Here is a 22,491-nt window from a genome sequence, read left to right as displayed (position 1 = left end):
TGTCTGTCTCTCTCTAGATGCCCATCTCAGCTTCAGGATGTCTATCAGTACTCATCACTGCACATCTATTCTGGGCATTGTGTTAATCAGTGGAAAAGCTCCCGCAGTATCAAGTATACACCTGATATCACAGATTTCTGTGTCTGTACTTTTGATGCCAGTGATGTCTGTGCTTCTGCTGGGACTCAGGATTGTGGTGTAGATGTTAATGCTGTCTTTTTGGTGTTGATGCAAACCCTGACCTTGAAACTCTTGTAGTTTCAACAGTGAGATTCTGTGTTGACTGAACCAGCATTTGCATTAGTTTCCATCTGTGTCAGCTCTGACTGCTGGCACAGCAACTCAGACCAGAGCAGCTCCTGCTTGTGTCCTCAGTCCTGCCTTCTTTTACATGCAGGATGGAGAGTTCCTAGACTACCTGCAGTCCCCTCCTGTGCTGTGTGACCTAAAAAGGACTTCCTGCATTTCAGATGGTAACCCCTTTAAGATACTGAGGAAGACCATGTTTAAGCAGAAGCACATAGACTATCTATCAAAGCTGCATTTTCAAAATGGCCAGTGAGGAGGATACTGACTTCTCACACCCCCTCCGCACAAAACCCCAAATTTAGGGAGTTAAGAGCTCATACGATTGGGGGGGGGGTATTGCACTGCTTCTATGCATTCACTTCAGTGTACGCTGCATGCCTGTGTGTCTATCCAGCAGTCCTCATACGTAGTCCCTGTCATAGGGAATGCCACCTTATCTACCTGGGAATACGCCAAAACAATGGCTCATGTTTCCAAGACAGTTAACTTCATCCTTCGGCCACTGAAGTGCATAGAGGTTCTGATCATTCTTGCCCAAGTTTGATAACCTCATTTCTGTAGCTGCCCTAAAAAGTTCTGACACCCCAAACCCAGCTGTTCATTCAACAGGTAAGCAATTCAGAGCAGTTGACAGAGTAGATAGGCAGGTATATGCATCCTATATGTATGATGTCTGGGCTCCTATTTATCTCTTGCACTTAGTGGAATTTGAGAATCGATGTTTCATATGAAATCTAGGTAGTACAGCAGCTGCCAGATGGATCATTAAAAAAGAACCTGCTGTCCCAACCTTATACTGCATCATAGCCTTCACTGTGCCACAGAAGGTTTACCCAGGGCTGTGGGATCCAGTATTGCTGTTCACTGGCACAGGTGGCCTTTTGTGATTATGTGAAAGACACTAGTGTGGCCTTTATGGACTCCGTTTGAAGGCACTTTCATGTTTGGGCCAGAAGTTAAGGCACATTTAGAAAATGTGGAGAAAGAGGGCAAAATCCTCACACACTGTGAGTGTGAAGTTTTTAATGCTGCCAATGTTTAATTTGTTGAATACTGAAAAGCCATGTGTGGGTCAAGCATGGCACACAGCACAAAAATTTACAGTATGGTAGGCAGCCAAATCAATAATTTCCAAACAGGCAAGGACCCTCATCAGTCCTAGGGAAGCTGTAGCCTGCCTATGGAAGGACAGCAGCAGCCCTGAAGCCTTGCCCAACTGTCCCTTTCTGGAGGCAGTCATGGGCTACTTGTCCCTACAAGTGTCTACAAAGCAGTCTACCACCACAGATGGGTATATCTGAACTATTAATTTCCAGAGTATTTAAAAGTCCTTTTCTTTGGTTCATAGGTAGGTACTAGGCTATCTACCATTTATAAGCCTAGCCAGTGTGTGTCAGCTTTCGCCGCCTCATTGATTAATTAACTGAGCCTCTGTCAAGAAGAGCCAGTGAAGTGACCCAGGGGTGTATTTTCTGTTACCCATCCACTCGTCAAGGTTTCTCTTGAAGAGTGTTAGTGAGGGGCTCTGCCTAATGTAGTTAGGAATTTTGTTCTAAAGCATGGGGAGTCTCTGTGACAGAAATATATCCCTCCAGCATGTTCTATTTATTGTTGTGGCAAAGTTTAGTTCACTAGAGTGAGTGGCTCGCAGTGACTTGGATTTCTTTAGGTGGAGCATGTCCATCAATTCTGAGTTGGACATGGCTTTGTAAGTCAGGCAGAGATCACCTCTGAGTAAGCGATATGTCACTGAGTACAGCCGGAGCTTTTCCAGTCGGGCTGCATAGGACATATGTTTGAGGCTAGTAATCCTCTTGGTGAGGTACTTTTGTGGTCTTTCCAGCTGTTGGAAGTGTTTTGTGAGGTACATCCCAAATGTGGCATTGTACTCTATGATGGGTCTGATGAGTGATGAGTAGAGGGGCACTGTAACCTCTTTATTTCTAGATGCGAACCCTTTAGTAATTAGATGAGCTACATAGAAGGATTTCCTAACTACTTTGGGAGTATGATTCTCAAAAGAGAGATTACTATCTACCTGGGTCCCCAGATCTCTTATTACCTCCTCTGTATTAAGGGGGCTGCCACCTATGTGGTAATTCATGGGTGTTTTGTTTTTCCCAAACGGGATGACTATGCATTTTTTGGCATTTAGCTTGAGACCATGACTTTGATACCAGGTGTCAGTCTCAGTAAGGCCCTTTAGGAGAATGTCTGTGTCAGCCGGAGAGTCAATTATGGCTCCCAGTTTGCATTCATTGGCGAACTTGGTTAGCCATAGTCTTCCTGTGTTTGCCTGTACTTCTGAGAAGTATATGCCGAACAGTAGGGGTCCCAGGACCAAGCCTTGTGGGACAACACTTGTGACTGGTTTAGAGTCGGACCTGGAGCCCGTTATTCTTACCGTGTGAGTTTTGTCTGTAAGCCAGCTGGCAGTCCCATCTCATGACGTAGGGGTTTATGTTCAGGCTGGTGAATTTTTCTATAATTCCTGAGTGGGGAATGGTGTCAAAAGCCTTGGCGAGATCAAGGAAGGCTGTGTGAACCACCTTCCCCTCATCTATGGCCTTGGTGACTGTCTTCGAAGAAGTCAACCAGGTTTAGTAGGCATGATCTGCCCTTAACAAAGCCAAACTGGGTCAAGTCAAGTGTTTGGGGGTTCCCAATGTCTTTGTTAATGAGTTCCATGATGATGAGCTCCATAGCCTTGCAGACCAGGCTAGTCAGGCTTATGGGATGATAGTTACCAGGGTCAGTTGTGGACCCTCCTTTGTGGAGCGGAATAACCATTGCTGTGCGCCATTCTTTGGGCACGTAGCCTGTGGAGAGGCTGAGGTTGAACAGTGTGTTTAGGTGGGGGGTTAGTTCTTTCTGTAGTTTGTGCAAGACGCAGTCTGGGATACCATCTGACTCTATTGACGCTGTGCTTTTGGCTTTTGGCTTTTGAAAGGGCTGTTTTCACCTGTGCGTCTGTGATTTCTGGGACACTGCACTTTTCCGGCATTGTTGCGGGCCCTTTTGGGGGTGAGAGGGGGGTGAAGTTTGAACCAAATCTATCTGCCAGGTTGTTGGCAGTATCAGTAGGTTCAGTATATTTTGTGCTATTTTGCACTAGCTCAGAGCATATCTGCGAGTTGCCACTTAGATTCTTGACATAGCTAAAGAAGGCTTTGTGGCTATCTTTCAAATCCTTGGCTATTTTTCTTTCAAAGTTAGCCTTGGATGATTTTATGAGGGACCTTAGTTTCTTACTGGTACTGATCAGGGATGTCTTTCCTTCTTGGGATTTGATTTTTTTTCTGAACTAGTTTCCTCCTTCTATTGTATAGCCTGTTTATGGCAGGGGTCCACCAGACTGGTTTCCTTCTCTTAGGGGAGTGAGTCTTGGTTTTGCTAGGGATGGCATGAACCATGCATCCTTGTAGGTGCTCATAGAGTGCATTTGTAAAGGTTCCTGCATCGTGGACACTGTTATCCTTTAGTGTGGAGGCTGTGAAACGTACCACCTCTGTCTTAAGTAAGGGGAAGTTTGCTATAGAAACGTTTTTCACTGTGGTTTCCTTGGTTGGGGGTGGTGGTGTGGTGTGGACATCCAGAGTGATTAGTTTATGGTCTGATCTAACCAGTGACGGGTTGACCTCTGGTGCGGAACACCTGTCGCCCATGTTGGTGATGACCAGGTCCAATATGATGTTCTTCGTGTTTCACTGTTGCAGTCATTACATTTGGGTAATCTGCTGGCAGGTTGCCCTCAGTCGGCTTGATTAACAAAGTCTTGGGTCCTGCGTCGGTTGGTGTCCCTTCATCCATGATGTCAGGTCGTCAGGGGTATAAAACATGCAGCCGATGCCATTACATCAGTCTTTCTTGCTGCACGGTGCCCGAAGCAGAAGCAGTTCACAAGTGCTGGTCAGCTGACTCCTGAAATTTTTGTTTTTGAGTTTCAGAACCGAAGTCTTCAACTAAAAGCTAATTACCCCATTGGGAAAACTTTTTCTTGATCCTTACCGATGTCAGTAAAAGTAAATAATTACATTACTTGTGGGAAGCAAATACCTCATAAGGATTTTCATTTGTACTGTATTCCTTGCCTAGGCCCTAATCATAATGTACCTTGCTGTCGGTTTTGTGCTAAATTTAACCTACGCACGGTTAAACGTCAGTATATTTTTGCTTCTAAATACTTTGGCTCAAGATTTAATTATCCAGAAATGTCGTCAGTTAGCAATCCGACTACCGGAATACCTAGAAAACGCAAAGAAAAAGACAGAGACAGACCGTTGAGGTTCAAAACTGATGACGCTTCTCCTAAGCCAGTCGCCTGTTCGCCGGTACTCAGTGAGGCGCTTTCGCAGCCCCTGATACCCGCTACTTCTAATTCGCAGGCCTCTACTGAGACCCATTCAGAGTCCGGTATGCCGCGAGCTACTTCAATTATGGAACCCACAGATGTCTCTACCTTAGATGGGTCCGGAGCCACTGTGCAGGCACCGGCTTCTGAAGGTGTTTTCAGGCCTATAGATTTGTTTATTAGACCGATGCCATCTTCAAAACTAAGGCCAAAATCTAAATCTGTGTCTAAAAAACCGACGCTTGGGCTACATGTGCAGGCCCCTATGCCTAAAAAACAAATGATCAAAATGGCTGAAGATTTAATTACTCTGATCAGGGGTAGCCAACCGCCTCCTTCTAAGAGGCCTAGGCAAGATATTGTTTATGAATCTTCTGAGCAGGATTCTATTTCTTCTGACTCTTCTAATGAACAGGATTTGTCTATTCCTACTTATGAGGACTCTGATGCAGAAGATTCCATTCCTTCTGCTTCTCCCCCTGAGGATTTTTCTTTTGGGGAAACTTTACATACCTTAAAGGAACATTTCCACTGGGAAAGTCAGGATTTCTCTGAATCTAAAAAGAGACTTAGGGATTTTCTTCTTCTTCCTCAGCATAGGCCTTTGGGTATACCTCCTGTTCTAGACATTGTTGATGATGTTTGTTCAGAATCTTCTGCCTCCGGCTCCTTGTAAGCTGGACAGATAATACAGGGTTCCTGAATCCTACAAATTCCTTTTCAAAAATCCTATTGCTGATCCTGAAACCATTTCTCAGGGTTCCAAAGGCGTTAAGGCCTCTACTGCTAAAAATCCTACTCCTTCTGATAGACATTCCAGGGCGCTGGATAGATGGGGTAAGAAGGTTTACACGTCTGCAACCTTGACAATAAGGGCTTTAAACGGTCAATTTCATATGCTAAAATATCAACATCATATCTTGTGACTACTTAAACAGAAAATTATGTTAATCTTTGACTGTGTGGAAAATAAAGATTTGCAGGGTTTATTACATTCAGCTGAACAAGTTGGAAAACATACTTTGCAATGTGGTTTTGATTCCTTGGAGGCCACTTGCAGGGCTGCTGTAACTGGTTCTGTGCTAAGAAGGCATGCTTGGCTCAAAGAGCAAACTCTGCCTGACCATGTTAAAGCAAAATTGCTGGATGCTCCTTTACAACAGGACCGTCTCTTTGGTAATAAGGCTGAAGAAGTGTTAAAAAAAGATGGAAGATAAAGCTAAATCTATATAAACTATGAAAGATTTCCTGCAAGTGCAACCTCCAAGATGTAGTAGGCACTAGCCTACTAAGAACTGGTCCTTTTCAGTCCCCTCGAGAGCTGCTCAAGTCAATTCAAGGCATTCCAAAGGCTCCAGGTTTCAGTCACAAGGAACTTTTAGAACAAAACCATGGGGTGCCTCCTCCTCAAAATCTGTAAACAACAAGGCACCTCTCTATGGTAAACAGTCTCAATGACTTCCCTCTACAATCACCGAGCACTTAACTTTTAGCTGCCCCTTTGGGGGGAAACTGGCACTTCATGCACAAAACTGGCAACTTATTACCCAGAATAAATGGGTTTTAAATATAGTATCCCAGGGATACAGATTTCACTTCCACATGTTGCCAATCCCAAACGGATGGCCAGATCTGCCCCCAAGTCAGTGGGCAAAGGCCCAGAAACAAGTTCTGACCCTCATGAACATGGGGGCTATTCAACCAGTACCAGAAGAGGAAAAGGGACAAGGTTTCTTTTCAAGACTTTTCCTGGTACCCAGAAAAGACAAATCATGGCGTCCAATTCTGGACTTATCCACTCTAAACTCATTTCTGGACATTCCAAAATTCAAGATGCTGATTCTTCAACAGTTACTACCTATGCTAGGCAAAGATGCCTGGTTGGTAACTCTAGACTTGAAAGAGGCTTACCTGCATATCCCAATCAGGGAATCTTGCAGAAGATACCTCCACTTCAAAGCAGGCTACTTGCATTACCAGTTCTCTGCACTGCCCTTTGGCTTATCTACTGCGCCCAGGGTCTTCACAAAGTGCCTGGCTCCAGTAATTGCATTTTGCAGGCAAAGAAATATTCAGATATATCCATACCTGGATGATTATCTAATTCAGGCAGAAAACAAGGACATTCTTCTAAAGCATCTGGAGTTTATAAAAAGGGTTCTAACTTGTCTAGGGTACACCATAAACGAAAATAAATCACAACTGGTACCCTCTCAAAAAAAATTACATTCTTGGGTGCAGGCTTGAATACAACTGCCCAGATGACTTACCTTATGCCAGAAAAGCAAATTCAATTGGTAACTTCCTTCAAACAGGTGGCCACAAAAACCTTGCTGTCTGCAAGACAAATTCTGCAAGCCTTGGGGTTCATGGCCTCTTGCATTCTTCTAATTCCATATGCAAGACTGCATATGAGGAAACTTCAGTGGTACTTAAAAAGTTTCTGAAGTCAACATTGTCACAGCCTGGAAACAATGATTCCTATCATTCCTTGCCTGCAACTAGAGTTCCTATGGTGGGCAGAGGCCTGCCACCAAAACAAGGGACTGCCATTCACTCCACTCCCTACCACCCAAACCCTAACTACAGACGCATCAGACTATGCTTGGGGGGGGGGGGCACATCTGACAGGAAAGTGCATTCAGGACAAATGGATCCCAAATCAAATGCACCTACATATCAATCAGAAAGAGATGCTAGCTGTACAGAATGCACTGACAGCCTTCAAGGACTATCTTCATCCAGGACAACTAACGATGAAGACAGACAACACCACAGTAATGTGGTACATAAACAAGCAGGGGGGTACACATTTCTACCCCCTTTGCAGACTAGCCATGGCATTGTGGAACACAGCCTTGACCTACCAAATACAATTACAAGCTCAATTCCTGACAGGAAAGCTGAATACTCTGGCAGACGAGCTAAGCAGAAATCTAATGGACCCACACAAATGGAAACTGGAACCACAAGTTTTCAACATGTTGACACGCAAATGGGGGAGCCTAGACATAGATCTTTTTGCTTCACCCCAGAACTATCAGTTGGACAAATTCTGCACAAGAATTCATTACAAAAAAGCTTGGAAAGTGGATGCTCTGTCATTCAGCTGGAAAAACCTATCAGTCTATGCTTTTCCCCCTCTGCCTCTGCTCTCCAAAGTTCTACTAAAAGTCAGACAGGACAAACCAAAAATGATTCTGATTGCTCCAGACTGACCTCGCCAGCACTGGTACCCACTCCTGTGCAATGTGTCACACCTCCCTCCGTGGCGTCTGCCTCAGACACCTTACCTACTGTCTCAGCAGAACTACCAAATTCTGCACACTCGGCTCCAAACTTTGAATCTTGCAGCATGGCTAATCAACTAATTTCACCCTTGCCATCCCTCAGCAAACCTGTGATGGATGTCATTTTGGAGGCTAGAAGGCCTAGTACTAGAAAATCTTATGCTGACAAATGGAAAAGATTATGTGCCTGGAACCAATCACAAGGAATAAGCACAGCAATGCCCAATATTCCTCAGATTCTGCAATACTTAACTGAGATGCTTCACAAGGGCCTTTCTTTCTCTTCCATAAAAATCCATGCCTCTGCCATTTCAGCTCATTACAACACAGAACCTTCCCTCTTCTCTCATCCTCTGCTAAAGCAGTATCTCAGAGGGGCCAAGAATGTAAGACCTCCCAGGAGAGGACCAACTCCTGCATGGGACCTCAATTTTTTTTTTGGAAAAATTCACTCTCCCTCCATTTGAGCCAGCTCCTACTGCAGATCTAAAATTTCTCTCCTAGAAAACAGCTTTCCTTTTAGCAGTCACTTCAGCTAGAAGGATTTCAGAATTACAGGCTCTTATGACAGTGGAGCCTTTCATTATTTTTCATCCGGACAGGGTGGCTCTCAGGACCTATCCATCTTTCATGCCTAAGGTGGTATCCAGTGTGACTCTTAATCAGACTATCCATCTGCCATCTTTCTTTCCCAATCCACAGAACAAGGGTGAGCAGATTCTGCATTCATTGGATGTACACGGACAGCTTAGATTCTACTTAAACAGGACAAAATCTCTAAGAAAATCTGAACAACTATTGATGGCATTTGCTGCAGGGGCAGAGGGAAAGGCTATTTCAAAGCAGACTATTTCCAAATGGATAAGCCATTGTATTCGTTTCTGCTATATGCACCATGGTAAACCCTATCCCCAAGGGGATCAAATCTCATTCCACCAGGGCTGCATCTACTTCTGCAACCTTTCTCAGAGGGGTTCCTACCAGAGAAATTCTAGAAGCTGCTACCTGGAGCTCAGTTCATACATTCACCAAACATTACCATTTACCTCTCTTCTCTAAATCCAGAGCTGGCTTCGCCACTGCTGCCCTGCAGGGCCTTATAGCTGTTCCTAATGCTGTACAAATCCATCCTGCCATCTGTAGCTTTGGGATTCTTCCCAAATGTAATGACTGCAACAGTGAAACATGAAGAACATAGTACAGTTTTGTACACTTACGATGTTTGAGTGTATTCACTGTTGCAGTCCTGGTTACCCACCCTCCAGCCCCCTGTTTTTCTCTTACTATACCTTTCCTTTCTTTTACTATGCTTAAAAGCCTTTTTGGTGCATTTGCTTTTGTTTGGAGGTATATTTTTTGTGTTTTAAATTATATGCATATATATATGTATATATATATATGTATATGTATATATATATATATATATATATATATGTGTGTGTGTATATATATATATATATATATATATATATATTGCTCCCCATTTGGGGGGCACCTGACATCTGGGGCAAGAAAAACTGCTGTAATGGCGTCGGCTGCATGTTTTATACCCCTGACGACCTGACGTCATGGATGAAGGGACAGCAACTGATGCAGGACCCAAGACTTTGTTAATCAGGCTGACTGAGGGCAACCTGCCAGCAGATTACCCAAATATAATGACTGCAACAGTGAATACACTTGAACATCTACATTTATGGTAAGTGTACACAACTTTACTTTTTCACCTCTGGTAGGGAAGTTTACCAGCTGATCCAGGGCATTTGAGTTGATAAATTCCAGGAAGCGCTGGACCTGGGAGTTTGTACTTGAGTAGTTTTCCCAGTTAATGTTAAGGTAATTGAAATCACCCAATATCAGGGTGTTCGGTAGGACCTTCTTGTTTTCCAGTGTCTCCAGAAAGGTGGAGTGGTGGTCCTGGGTCATGGAGGGTGATCTGTATCAGGCCACAATTTGCATTGCAGATTTGCCCGATGTTAGTTGCACATGGATGAGCTCAAAGGTATCATGCTGTGCCACTAACCTGGAGGTGTAGGTATCCTTGATGAATATGGATACACCCACTCTTTTTGTGTTTCGGTCCATGTTCTGTGGCCGGGATGTGTGGTATGAGTTGTAGCCCGGTAGTGCTGGGGTGCTCTGTGGAGCCTTGAACCAGGTTTCAGTTACTGCACAGATGTTGATGTTCTCTGTACTGAGGAGTGCTTTGAGCGCATGCATTTTGAGATTAAACTCTTGGCGTTGAGTAGCATAACCCTCATTTTTTTATTTGTGCTGTTTACGGAGGTGGGTTTGCCTTTTGAGCCTTGCCTAAAAAAGGCACTATGGGGGCAGCAAGAGCCTTGGCCAGTATTTGAAAGCCTAGGGGTGACAGGTGCAAGCCATCTCTTGCGAAGCAACAAGGCTTGTCAAGTATATTGTCCCAGGCTGACAGACACTGGATCACCTTTGAATGATACCAGAAGCTTAACCAGTTGTTGAAATTGATCATTTTTTCTTTATACTGCGGTATCATTCTTGTTGAGGACAGGATGCTACTCAGGGTCAGGGTCATACCCACCTGGGCTACATGATCAGAGAGCTCTTCCATGTCTCTTTTCATGTAGTCCAGGGAGGTACATCTCAGGTCATTCACACCAACATGAACAATGACAGAGTCATATTTTTACTTGCTCTGGAGTGACCCGAGTGCTTGTGTTATGTGGTGGATTCTGGCTCCCGACAGGCAGCTAACAGTAACCTTCTCCTTGTCCAGCCTAGTGAGTGGGATATCAGTGTGCCTGATTATAGAGTCGCCTATTACTAGTGTGTTAGGTATGTTATTTCGCCTTAAGGGCTGTGATTGTGCGGCACACTGATTTTGTGTTGCCTGGTTTGTTACGGGAGGTGCAGGTTTTTTGGGTGTCTGCTTTGGAGGTCTCTGATGCTTTTGCAGGTTTTTATTTAGAGTCTCTGAGTATGATTTTGTGTATTTATGTGTATTTTTTGCCAGTGCTGGTTTAGTATGTCTATGTGAGGCTGAAGGTGTGGTGCAAGTGTTAACCTTCTCCTCATGACTGCCGGTTCCAGTCTTGGGTGGAGAGAGCTTAGCCTCCAGTTTAGCTATATAATTGCATCTCTTCGCATATGTTAATGTTTTGTGGTAGGAGGAGAGGGTTGTCTATGTACATGAGGCAGTTGTAACATTGCCTCAGGATACCCAGGTTCACCAGCTGGACTGGAGAGTGTACCTGAAATTGCCCTTCGGTCATGCCTGAATAGGGTGAGCTGCTTAGTTGCTTGGTTGGTGAGGGGTGAATAATGAGCCTTGCCCTGCTTGGGCAATCAAGTGTCTGAGTATATTAGTGCTTGCTATTAGGTCTGAGCAAGTGCTGGACTGTAGGATGCTTTTTAAGTGCTTAGGTTGATAGTTAGACTACTTTCAAGGGAAAAACTGAAGGAGACTTGGTGGAGCCGGGAATAATTTAGCCCTAGCTAACCGGCGCTGCCGGGACGTGCAAAAACTGTGCAAACACGGTTTTTGTAGCAGGGAAATGAAAGAGATAGAAATTAGCCCAAAATGGCCTATAAACTACTAACTTCTGGGCTGCAACCACTCTTCCGGGGGCAGATGGCTGCTCAAAGCTCCCACTCTCACAGGTGAACAGAGAAACCTCCCTCTATCCAAGTAAGGTATGGGCAACTAGAAACTTGTAACACAGCCCTGAATTCAGCACTAGCCTGAAAACTGGACTATACTAACTTAGAAAGGTGGGAAACAAGGAAAAATTTTTTTTGAAAAGATAAAGCAAAAACAGTAAAAAATACACTTAAAACAGCTTTAAATGACTACAAACAGTAAAAAATACACTTTAGATGACTACAAGCAATCAGAAAAGGCTTTTAAACAAATTACCCAATTAACCAGTAAAAAACTCTCAAAATTGAGCCCTGTTCCTGTAGTCTTCAATCAGACAAGTTCTAACTGCACACTCCTGCCACTGGAGTGCAGGAGAACCCTCTCCAAAAAAGAAGGCCTGGATTAGTGTTCAGGTTATACAAACAAAGCTAGATTCAGCAGGCCTGAATCTAGTTTGTGACAGCACACAAGGTACACCAATTTCAGTAAGAAACAGTTCAGATATGCAGGCACTATAAGCCTCTAACCAGAAATTCCCAGCTCAGAAGGGCAGAGTCCAGCCTCTCCTCCCATAAGAGTGCAGACCACAAACCTTCTTAATGTAAAATGACTGGCCTGAAGCCCAAGTACTTAAACCAGAACTAATGCACTTTTAGAATAACAGACACTTAGTCTTCAATCAGCAGGTCCCAACTTAGAAGGATGTAAGCTACCTGTCCTGCCACAACAGTGCAGACCCACAAACCTTCTTAATATAAAACAATTGGTCTGAAGCCCAAGTGCTTAAACCAAAAGTCTTAGAGTGATAGTTACACCAAGCAGTAATAAATACAACTGAGTACTCTTAAGATGATGCAAAAGCAAAATAAAGTAATAAGAAACACAAATACAGTAAAAGCAGATGAATAAAGTGCAATTTTTTTTGAGTGAGCAAATGAGATGGGCCCAGGAGGAGTATTCTGACATACATAGTGCCACCTTGTTTTCCCTTACCTTGTGTCAATCCATTAAGTAGCAGTTACTATTCGCAAGAAAGAGGGGCTTGTTAGCCTGTTCCAAATAAACTATCCAGGAAGTTCTACAGGCTATAAATGGTCAGGATTTTACTTGTATTCCTTTAAGTGATAAAAAGCCTAAGGGCCTCAGGCTATTATTATACTTGTAATCTAAACACCTTTATTATCAAAGAAGTCTTTTGCTTGGTTAAGGTGCAGTCTTTCCGTCCTTTTTAATAGGAGACTCTGTATTTTTTGAGCTCCCAAACTGTCTGCCACCACATCAGAATAGCAAAGGAGTCAACTGAGTTATTTTCTCTTCCAGATCACAGCCAGTCGTCATCATTTCTGGACACCTCCATTCAGGTTGCCCTCATCCCTCAAGCGTGTTTGCCAAATGCATGTCTGTAGCTAAGGTCTGTTAGATATTCCCCTAGTTAAATAATTAATTTGTAGATGCAAACTGTCTTCAGGTTCTGACTGTGTCTGTTCCATACAGTGGACATACCAGTGAGCCTTGAAATGTATTAGTTGAACTTCACAGATGCTCACCTTCAACAGTTGCAGTTTGGGTATTAATATACAGAGCTAATTTTTCTAGCAGAAAGGATGTACACCCTACAATCAAAACTTTCTATTATATTTGTATCTGAACTTTTAGAGGTTCTGTGTGACATCAGGACTCATGGTGGCACCTTGTTCAGACTGTACATGAAATTTGATAGATTCATGTTTCAGAGAATTCACTTCTCTCCAAGACAGAGCAGCCGCAGAAATTTAGCATGTGCATACATAGCAGGGTATGGTAAGCAGAGACCACACAGTGGTTGGTGTAAAAGTGGGGGTGGTGTAGCCCCAACCATGCTACAATATTTTAACAATGTAATGATGAGTTTGGGAGGTCAGGTTTGTCATTCAGTTTGCTGTTTATTGATCACACTTGAGTGTTGATCATTCATATCTCAAACTATAGCCACAAATTCTGTAAGAATGTCATTTTTAGCAATGCCTCCAGTTTAGTTTAGTATTCCCAAATGTGCTTTTTGATCACAGCTCCCCTACAGAATCCAGTTCCTCCTTGGGGTATGTGTTTAATGTTAGAAAAATTGGCTGTTCCTCCCTTGGACTGTACTACTTCTGCAAGCATGAAATACTTTTTTAGGAAAGATGCTGTTTCTGGCCAATGTTACTTTGTTACTTCTGCCAGACAAGTTTCTGAAGTGTCTTTTATTGGCTGAACCTCTATTTGATAGTTCTCAGAGACAGGATTACTTTCCATACTAGCCCTTCATTTTTGTTGAAGGTAGCTACAGAACCTAATCTCACCTAGTACGTTCATCTTCTGTATCGACACATACTAGTCATAATAGGTATTTTTGCAGTGCACATGTTTACATTGACAGCTGAAATTGTTTGCTCACTGAACAATGTCTGTCTTAAAGGATAACTAACTGTTTATGGTTTCTTGGACTTTTACCTATATTGAGTTCTCTTACTACAAGTATAATACATTTCTTCCATTACTACTTAGGGATCCCCCTACCAGATCTGTAGTTAACGTCTGCAGTCTTTTTCAGTAACGTCTGCAGTCTTTTTCAGTTACATAGCTGTAGATGAGCTTTCAGCAGCTTTGCAAGGCATTATAAGCTGGATGCAACGTCAAAGAGTCTTCCTTTGGAGCCATTGTTAAGGGGTATACTTCCATAAGGGGGGAGGGCTGTACGTGACTGTCTGCTTGGGATTCACGCCTTCATTTACAAAGGATAAGGTATTTGTTACCAGATATGAGAATTCCATAGCTACCACAATGATGGATCTGTTAGAAAAGGTTCATCCTCCAAATCATGCTTCCCACCTTCCCCCATCTTTTACCTAGTTGTTCTCAGGTTCATAGCCTTTCCATTTTCTGTTGCTTTTGTGTGTCTTACCTCAGATCTGGAAAGGCTGGGCAGTGTAGTGCATTATGAAAGAGAGGCAGACAGTTTTGCTGCCTTGGAAAGTTTTGCTTGCTCAGCGGTATAATGCCTGCAGCTTTAATCCTACAGTCACAGAGAATGAACCTTCTCTCCCAGATTTGTCATTCCTAAGGTTAAATTTTTTTTTGTTGTTTATCCAGTGCATTGGTTAGTAGTGTTCCTTTTCATAATCTGCTTTGGTGTAAAGTCAGTACATCACAACGTCAGTAATTATGTTTACATTTATAATAAACTTCAGATTTATATGCTTGTATAAACATGGAGGGAGCTGTCAATTAGTATAAGTAGTGCACTTGTTTTTCCCATAATGTGAAAGGAGTGTTGTGCTGTTTGTAGACTTGGTTAACTGCTACATTCTTGATTTTTGACTTGTAATTAATTTCAGAGTATTGTTTTAATTATTTACTTCCTTCCTGTTTAGAGATCTTACTTCCAACAAATTGACGTTTTTCCCCACTGGTGGTCTGAATGGAGTTACCCAGCTGAAGCTTTCTGGAAATATGGGCCTTAAAGAACTGCTAGAAACTAATGGTTTAGAAAAACTCAGGTACTTGTTACTAACTTACTAAGATCTGTAGTTTAAGTAAAACAAATGACAGACATTTTCTTGCTAACTTTCATGTTATTAGCCACTGTTTTTCCCTTCTCATTTTTAGTTGGGGTTGAGCCTTCTGCTCTAGTAAAATGAGTCCAGATCAAGATAGTTGCCACAGAAGTGTCATACTAGGGCCAGTGGCCATTTTGACAAAGTCTGTACCCTCTTTTTGATAGCTAATGCCTACAGCTTGAATGTACTTATGATGCAGCAAGAAAAAAATCCCTTCACCTTCTAGATTTCTGAACTGGGACACTGCTGATGTTGACCTTTGCTTTAATCTCACATTTATTTTTAATGATAACTGGTTTAAATGCCCCATTTTTATAAAACTGTGGACCCTTGTTTTTAGTTTTAGCATACTGCAGCCTTCAACTTCTAGCTTGCTGTAAGCTGTTTAACTGTTCCATGGACTTCCACCAATGATTAAACAACATGCATTTAGAGTCTGAAGTAGTGAGGGAGTGTATGGAGCTCAAATGATGTGGGGAATGGTCAAGTAAATGTCATCGTTTTCTGTTTCAAGACCAAGCTGTGGTGTCAGCGTGGGATTTTCTGCAGTAAAGCCCACCTCAGGCAACTGTGGTATTAGCCTAGGATTTTCTGCAGTAAAGCCCACCTCACACAGCTGTGTTGTCTGCCTGTTTTTTTGCTTTTGGGCCCACCTGATGCAGCTGTGGTGTCATCCTGGGGTTTTCTGCTGCATGGCCCACGTCATACAGCAGTGATATCAGCCAGGATTTTTCTGCTGCACTGCCTGCCTCACTTATCTGTAGTATCAGTCAAGGGTCTGTATGTTTTGGTTATCTACTCTCAGTGCTAACAATCTTCACTTCACAAAAGGTGTTGCCATAGTGTGATGGCAGCTGTACTGTCATCGGTTTTAGTTTTAATCTATAATATTAGTTCAAAGTTATCTGTTTTTTCCCCTTTAAGAGCAGCTCAAAGTTTGTTGGTCTTTTGTGATCATATTGCATATTGTCTGATCTAAGCTACTTTACATCTTTCTGCTTAATTAAAACAAAGTTTGTTACCAACAATGCCATCTTGGTAGTTGTAGTGCATTTTATTTCAAGAAATCATCCAGTCCATATTTTCCAAGAAAGGCTCATTTTGATCATATGCTTCCCCACTGTGGCACATAGATCATTATTTTTTTTACCTATCAGTCCGTAAAGGTATAATTCATATGAAGCCTCTGTAACCATATTTCATCTGCATGTTTCACTTCAAATAATGGCTTATTGGTGGTTTGTGTGTCAAATGCAAAAGATACGTGCAACCTTATCTGATAGTACATGGTTACTTAGTGCTAGGACTGTGTTTCAAGAATTGGTAGGAAATGGAGAGGGAGAAGGGGGGGCTTAACTAGTTTTAAGGTGTATTAGGCACTTTCCTTCTAAATAGCAAAGCTGTTGTCCAGTGGATCAGCTGAGTGGCATTCAGGCATCAAACCCAATAAGAAAATTGTTTTAGGATTCCTAAAGTTTTTAGTCATTTTATTTGTTACTTCAGTGCCTTTTTGATAAAATAGTAATGCCCCTTCAGTGGAAAGGCCATGCAGATATGATCCTACTTGGATTTTATTTGAAACTCTATGATCTGTTGAGCTGCATTAATGTGTATTTAACTTGAAATTCTTTATGTGGATAAAAAAAATCCATTGACTTGGATGTAAGCCCCCCTGTTTGAGTGATTCTAATATTTTCTTATAAGAGAATGATTTCATGACATGCATTGTGAGATTGTTATATGTTTTGTTTCTGCTAGTTGCAAAAGACCAACAACTGACATTTTCTTAAATTTAGTCTCATTGTTTCCGTTGTCATACAACTTAAATGGATGTGGATGCACTTTATCACTGTCAACTGCTTTGGACAGCTGTGATATAAAACATTTCATGCATTTAAAAAAATTCTAGACTTTTTTTTATGTTTAGTATACTGGGCCTAAAGGGTAAATTTTCAGCCACTGCCCATTTACAGATATGAACTGAAACATGGTAGAGATGAAATGTTAACAGTAACTACATATGTTCTTCATATTAATCATTGCTGCAGTAGCCGTAGCTATATCAGTTATATCCTGCCAAGGAAATAACTGGACATCTTCCAAAGCTTCAGGGCACCTTCCATGTGCCTAAACTGTCAAGCAGCTTGAGCTGAGCTGATTAAAAGACAAGTCTGGGTGAAGCCCTTCAGTGCTTTCCTGTTGCCAAAGAGTATGCTCCTCTGAGATTTGCAAGGATCGACAGTCGACTTATGGTTTCCTTAACTGGGCAGATAAGTTTTCTTTGGGGGGGAAATTACATTTTTCTTATTTTTTACTGATGTTTTATTACTTTACTCCTCAGGAAAATTATTTAAAGCTAGGAATGCTGCATTTTAACAGGTTGTCTTGAGACTGTAACATAGTTTTAAACGGAGCACTCTTTCTGTCAGTTTAAAAGTAGTGTTAACTGACTGATAAAATATTTTCGGTGGAAATTTTTTTTTTTTTTCATTGTGGGGCTGCCATAGTGTTTGAAAGTGCTTTTTACTTTGTTTTTTTCTGATAAAAAGTAACTTTTGTGGACTGGTAGTTTTACTGGCATTTGTTGTTTGTTTGTCCAGGATAGAGACACTATTTTCGTCTTGAACATGGAACAGATTCAGCCCCATGGCTGGTCTTTCTTCCAGCCACAAAAAGAAAAAGTTAAGCAAACAGTATTTGCCATCACAGCAGGCTAGCAATTTGCCTGAGCTGCAGGTGGGTGGTACTGCTGTGGCCATTTGTTTTACCCCAGACCACTCATATTTTACCTCTTAACGTTGTGGTGTAGCACCTACAGCAGTTGTGGACCAGGAGTTAGCTACATCCTCTGCGGCTGTGGGGTCTCCTCATTGGGCAAGGAGACCCACTCCTGTCTGTCCTGGAAGAAGGAGCAGGGAAGTTTCCTTGTGTCAGAATGCAGTGCCCATCCCTAGGGTAGTAGCAGCTGCTATTAGTAACCTGGTTGGCCCCATTTTTCATATCAAAAAGAAACGGAAAACCAAACATGTATCTAATCCTCCTCAAATTTCTTTGGACAGGAGTAGTTTACTGAGACAGGTTCAGGATTTGATTTAGGTTATTGATCATTCTTGTTGAGTAGTTTCTGGTAAAAGAAAGAAGGATGCCTCCTTTCCTGAAGAGATTCAAGATTCTAAATCTGAACAGGAAGTTGCAGGGGTGGATTCAGGGTTTTGTTCTCAGATTTCTGATTCAGATTCTGAGGAGAGCTCACTTTTTGATTCCCTCTGTAGGGGTTTCTGTTTCTCTGAGACGATTGCTCAAATTTCCCAGTATTTTCAGTAGAATAACACTGACGTTTTACAGCACTGTAGAAAATACTGTGAGTTGTTACAGAAGGATTTTCTAGAACCTAGATCCATTCTTCATGTCCTGTCTGGTTTAGAGGATGTGTGTCTTACTGCCTGCAGTTTTCCTGATAGCCAGTTCTCCCTAAAAAAGCAGATAGAATGTATAAAGTTCCTCAGCCTTTTCATTTTTGTAGACTATTTCCAAAACTGACCCAGCAACTATAACTTTAGCCGACTCCTCTGCTGCTAAGAACTTGATTTCAATCCTGCTGTTTCTAATAAGGATTGGGAACATGTGTATACTTCAACTTTGAATTTCAGAATTTTAAATCAAGCTAACATGTTAAAATTAATTCAGAAATATTGTGAAAATATGAATGTGTTATCTATAATTTCTTTTTGTGAAGAAAAACCTGCTTTAAATAACTTTGTTCTGTTGCACAGTTCACTGTTCATTGTTTGCAGTGTGTGTATGACTCTTGATACTACCAGTTTTAAGGCAGGTTGCTTGGCTGCTTTCTCAGAACCTCCCAAATGATGTAAAAATTAGATTTTAAATTCTCCCTTGGATAGAAATTTGTTTGGCCCCCCTGCTGCAGAGTTTATCAGAAAGTGTGATGAAAGGGGCAAGCTGATCCGGGGGCTCTCTGATTTTTCAGGCCTCTTGCAAATTATCTAAGGGATTTTGTTTCTCATTGTCCAGTTTTGTCAAAAAACAGAATAAACAGTTTCAACAGAATATGAGTAAACAGTCATTTAACAAGTGGCAAGGTGGTTCTAATAAAATAAGTCTCAAACCTCCTAAAACCAAGTATACTCCAAGTCTAAATGACTATTCAAGCAACCTTGTGACCCCATCCCACCATGTCCCTTTCTCTCTTCCAGAAAGTCTGAATCTCACTCTCTCTTTGGCAATGGATTGTATCAGACAAATGGATTCAGGAAATTCCTCCTTTCCGGAGGTCTTTCCTCATCCTGCAGATCAGACTCTTGTTTTCACTGTTTTTCATCACATGCTGGCCCAAAGAGTCACAGAACTAGTTCCTTCTTCCGAGGTGAGGAAGGGTTTTTATTCAAGGATGTACCTAGTCCCAAAGAAAGAAAATGCTTAGAGACCAGTTCTGGTTCTTTCTTTACTAAACCTTTTTGTGATAGTGCCCAAATTCAAAATGTCACTTTGCAACCTACTGCCTCGTCTTCCTCTTTCAAGTTTCCTGGTAACACTAGACATAAAAGATGCTTATCATATTCCTGTTCATTTGAACTTCAGGTGTTTAAGGTTTTGTATGCCTGGATCACATTGTCACCTCTCTGCCATACCCTTTGGACTGTACACTACGCCAAGAATGTAAATTGTCTAGCTAAAGTTATAGCTCATTGCAGGTTTCAGGGTATCCACATTTTCCTTATTTAGACAACTTAATTATATTTACAGAGTCTTTTTTTCAAAATGTTAGGAATCTCTATATCTGTCTTGGGTGAGAGATCTCTTGCATAAGCTGGGATTCCAAGAGAACGTTCAAAAGTCTTTCATGATTCCTTCACACAGGATTGTGTTCCTGGGGTGTAAACTAGACACCTCAGTTAAAAGACCTTTATTTCAACAGAAAAAAAAGATCTTTGTTTAGATCTGTTTCTAAGATTTTCCACTCAGACATTGGTCAGTGCGAAGGAATACCTCAGGAATTTGGACCATGTCATCTATGATTCTTATGATACCCTTGGCAAAACTCCACATGAGAAAGATACAGTGGCATCCAAAATGTCTTTGGTCCTAGCATCTTGTTTTCAGATCCCAGTACTAGGGTTTGTCAGAACAGAAATCACTTGGTGTTGACAACAGATATCCTTAAGTCAAGGTCTCCCATTCTCCCTTTCTGCTCCAAAGGAGTCGGTCACCACAGATGCTTCAGACTTTGCTTGGGGAGCAGTTTCAAGAAAGATAAAAGTGCAGGGGGTTGTGGTACACCAAGGACAGATGCAAGCACATAAATATCAAGGAGATGCTTGCCCTGATCGCGGCACTTAATTCTCTGAACCATTGTTGGTTCCCAGCATCTCCTCATGTAGTTATTGACAATACCATAGTGATGTGATACATCAGCATGCAAGGAGGAACCAGGTCATGCCCCCTTTACAGACTAGCCATGTTAGCTTGGGTTATAGCTTCATAGCATAGTCTCACTCTACATGCATCCTACATGCCGTCAGAACAAAACTGTGTGGCAGACAAGCAGACCCTTACAAATGGAAATTAGATCCGAGGAGTCTACCAAGATTTGATCCATCTGTGGGGAGTTCTCAAGTAGACCTGTTTGGCTCGTCTACAAACAGTCAACTGGCAAAATTATTTTGCAGGACTCCGTGCAAGAAGGTCTGGAAGACAGAGGCCTTTTCTTTAGACCAGAATGTTCCTGTGTGCCTTTCCACTAATGTCCAGGGTACTTCAGAAAATGCAGAAGGAATTTCCCCAGGATCATTGTGGTGACTCCCTTCTGACTCAGACAACCATGGTTCTCCCTCCTTTTGCAAATGGCTTGGGTCAATTACCACAAATTTCTTCACATAATGGATCTACTCACACAAGAGCAGGGGTGTTTGATACACCCTGACATCAGTCATCTTCAGTTGACTGCCTGGATGATGTTTTTTTAATTTCTTTCAGGCACCTGTTTCCTGAGGACATGCAGCAGGTACTAATGAAAGCAAGAAAGCCTGCTACTAGAAAATCTTGTATTAGCAAATGGAAAATGTTTTCTAGTTGGTGCCAACCCACATAACCAGCCTCCATTCGGGACTAGTTGTTCTCTGCTTTTACAATGTTTGTGTGAGTTGCTCCCCTGTGGCTTTTCTTATTCCTCTATCAAGATTCATTAATTGGCCATTTCAGCATGTCTGCCTCTTTCAAGGCAGTCGCATGTTAAAATGTTCTTGAAAGGATTTTGCTTAAGAAGACTCCAAGAAAACTGATGGCCACTCTTTGGGATCTTAATTTTGTGATAGAGAATCTAACACTTCCTCAATTTGAACCAGCAAATCTGGCTGACTTGAGGGTCATAACGTGGGAAATATGTTTATAGATTGCTCTGACCTCTGCAAGACAAGTGTTAGTTGCAAGCTCTTATGGGAGTCATCCTTGCCTCATTTTCCACAAGAACAGGTTTTCTTTAAGAACTAATCCTTTTAAGCCTAAAGTGGTATCCAAGTTTACTTTAAGCCGAACTGTCCATCTCCCCTAAAAATGAGGGAGAAAGGATACTCCATACCTTGATGTCCACTGACAACTCTGGTAATATATTGACAGAGCTAAATCTTTCAGATTTTCAGATTAATTGTTCATTTCTTGTGAAGGCAAGAAAAAGGGACAACCTGTGCCAACAGACTATTTCTAAATGGCTGCCTTAGGCTATTACTTTTTGTTATACTCACCATGACAGACTTTTTCCAGGCAGGGTAAAGGCCCACTCCACAAAGACCTTACCTGCTTTTTGGAAAGAGTTGGATTCTAGAAGTATTTTAGAAGCTGCTACTTGGTCCTCTGTACATACTTTTACTCTAGGTCTGGATCGTACTTTGTTAGGACCAATCTCCAGGCATATAGTGTAAGCAGTTTAGGGTAGAAACAAAATATATGACCGACTGTATTTTAAATTAGACCTTTTAAGGTAAACTGTTTACAGCAATTAAATTGGTGTGTAATATTTTGATGTGTAGTATGCCCAGTACTCTAAAGGTTGTCTGTAAGTTAGATTTGCAATTTTATGACTTTTTAATTACACATTCTCATGTTGATGCATAGTGTACACCTTCAAACAGTTTTAGAAATTAGGCTGTGTTTCTTTTAAGGAAGACTGTGGAGTTTGAGGCCATTTTCAGTGTTCAACATAGACCAGTCAAATTATGACAATTTTTTTTTGTTTTTAATTTAGTTAATTCTGTACGTTAGTGCAGAGGGTTAAGGCTCTGAGAGTAGATGACCTTTTTTATTGTGATGGTTTGGCAGTAAGTTACCAAA

General features: G+C 41.8%; 1 protein-coding gene across 1 annotated transcript in view; it reads left to right on the top strand.

Moving 5' to 3' along the window:
* Nucleotides 1-22,491, top strand: part of LGR4 (leucine rich repeat containing G protein-coupled receptor 4) — a 1,155,492-nt gene that overhangs the window by 1,017,603 nt on the left and 115,398 nt on the right. The window contains exon 15 of the mRNA XM_044059308.1: nucleotides 14,962-15,087. Coding sequence (XP_043915243.1) covers nucleotides 14,962-15,087 — 126 coding nt within the window. The remainder of the gene's footprint in view (nucleotides 1-14,961; nucleotides 15,088-22,491) is intronic.

Source organism: Protopterus annectens, chromosome 17.part0, assembly GCF_019279795.1.
Source record: "Protopterus annectens isolate FY-2018-M chromosome 17.part0, PAN1.0, whole genome shotgun sequence".
Classification (NCBI taxonomy): domain Eukaryota; kingdom Metazoa; phylum Chordata; order Ceratodontiformes; family Protopteridae; genus Protopterus; species Protopterus annectens.
This window is presented reverse-complemented; position numbering and strand designations above follow the sequence as displayed.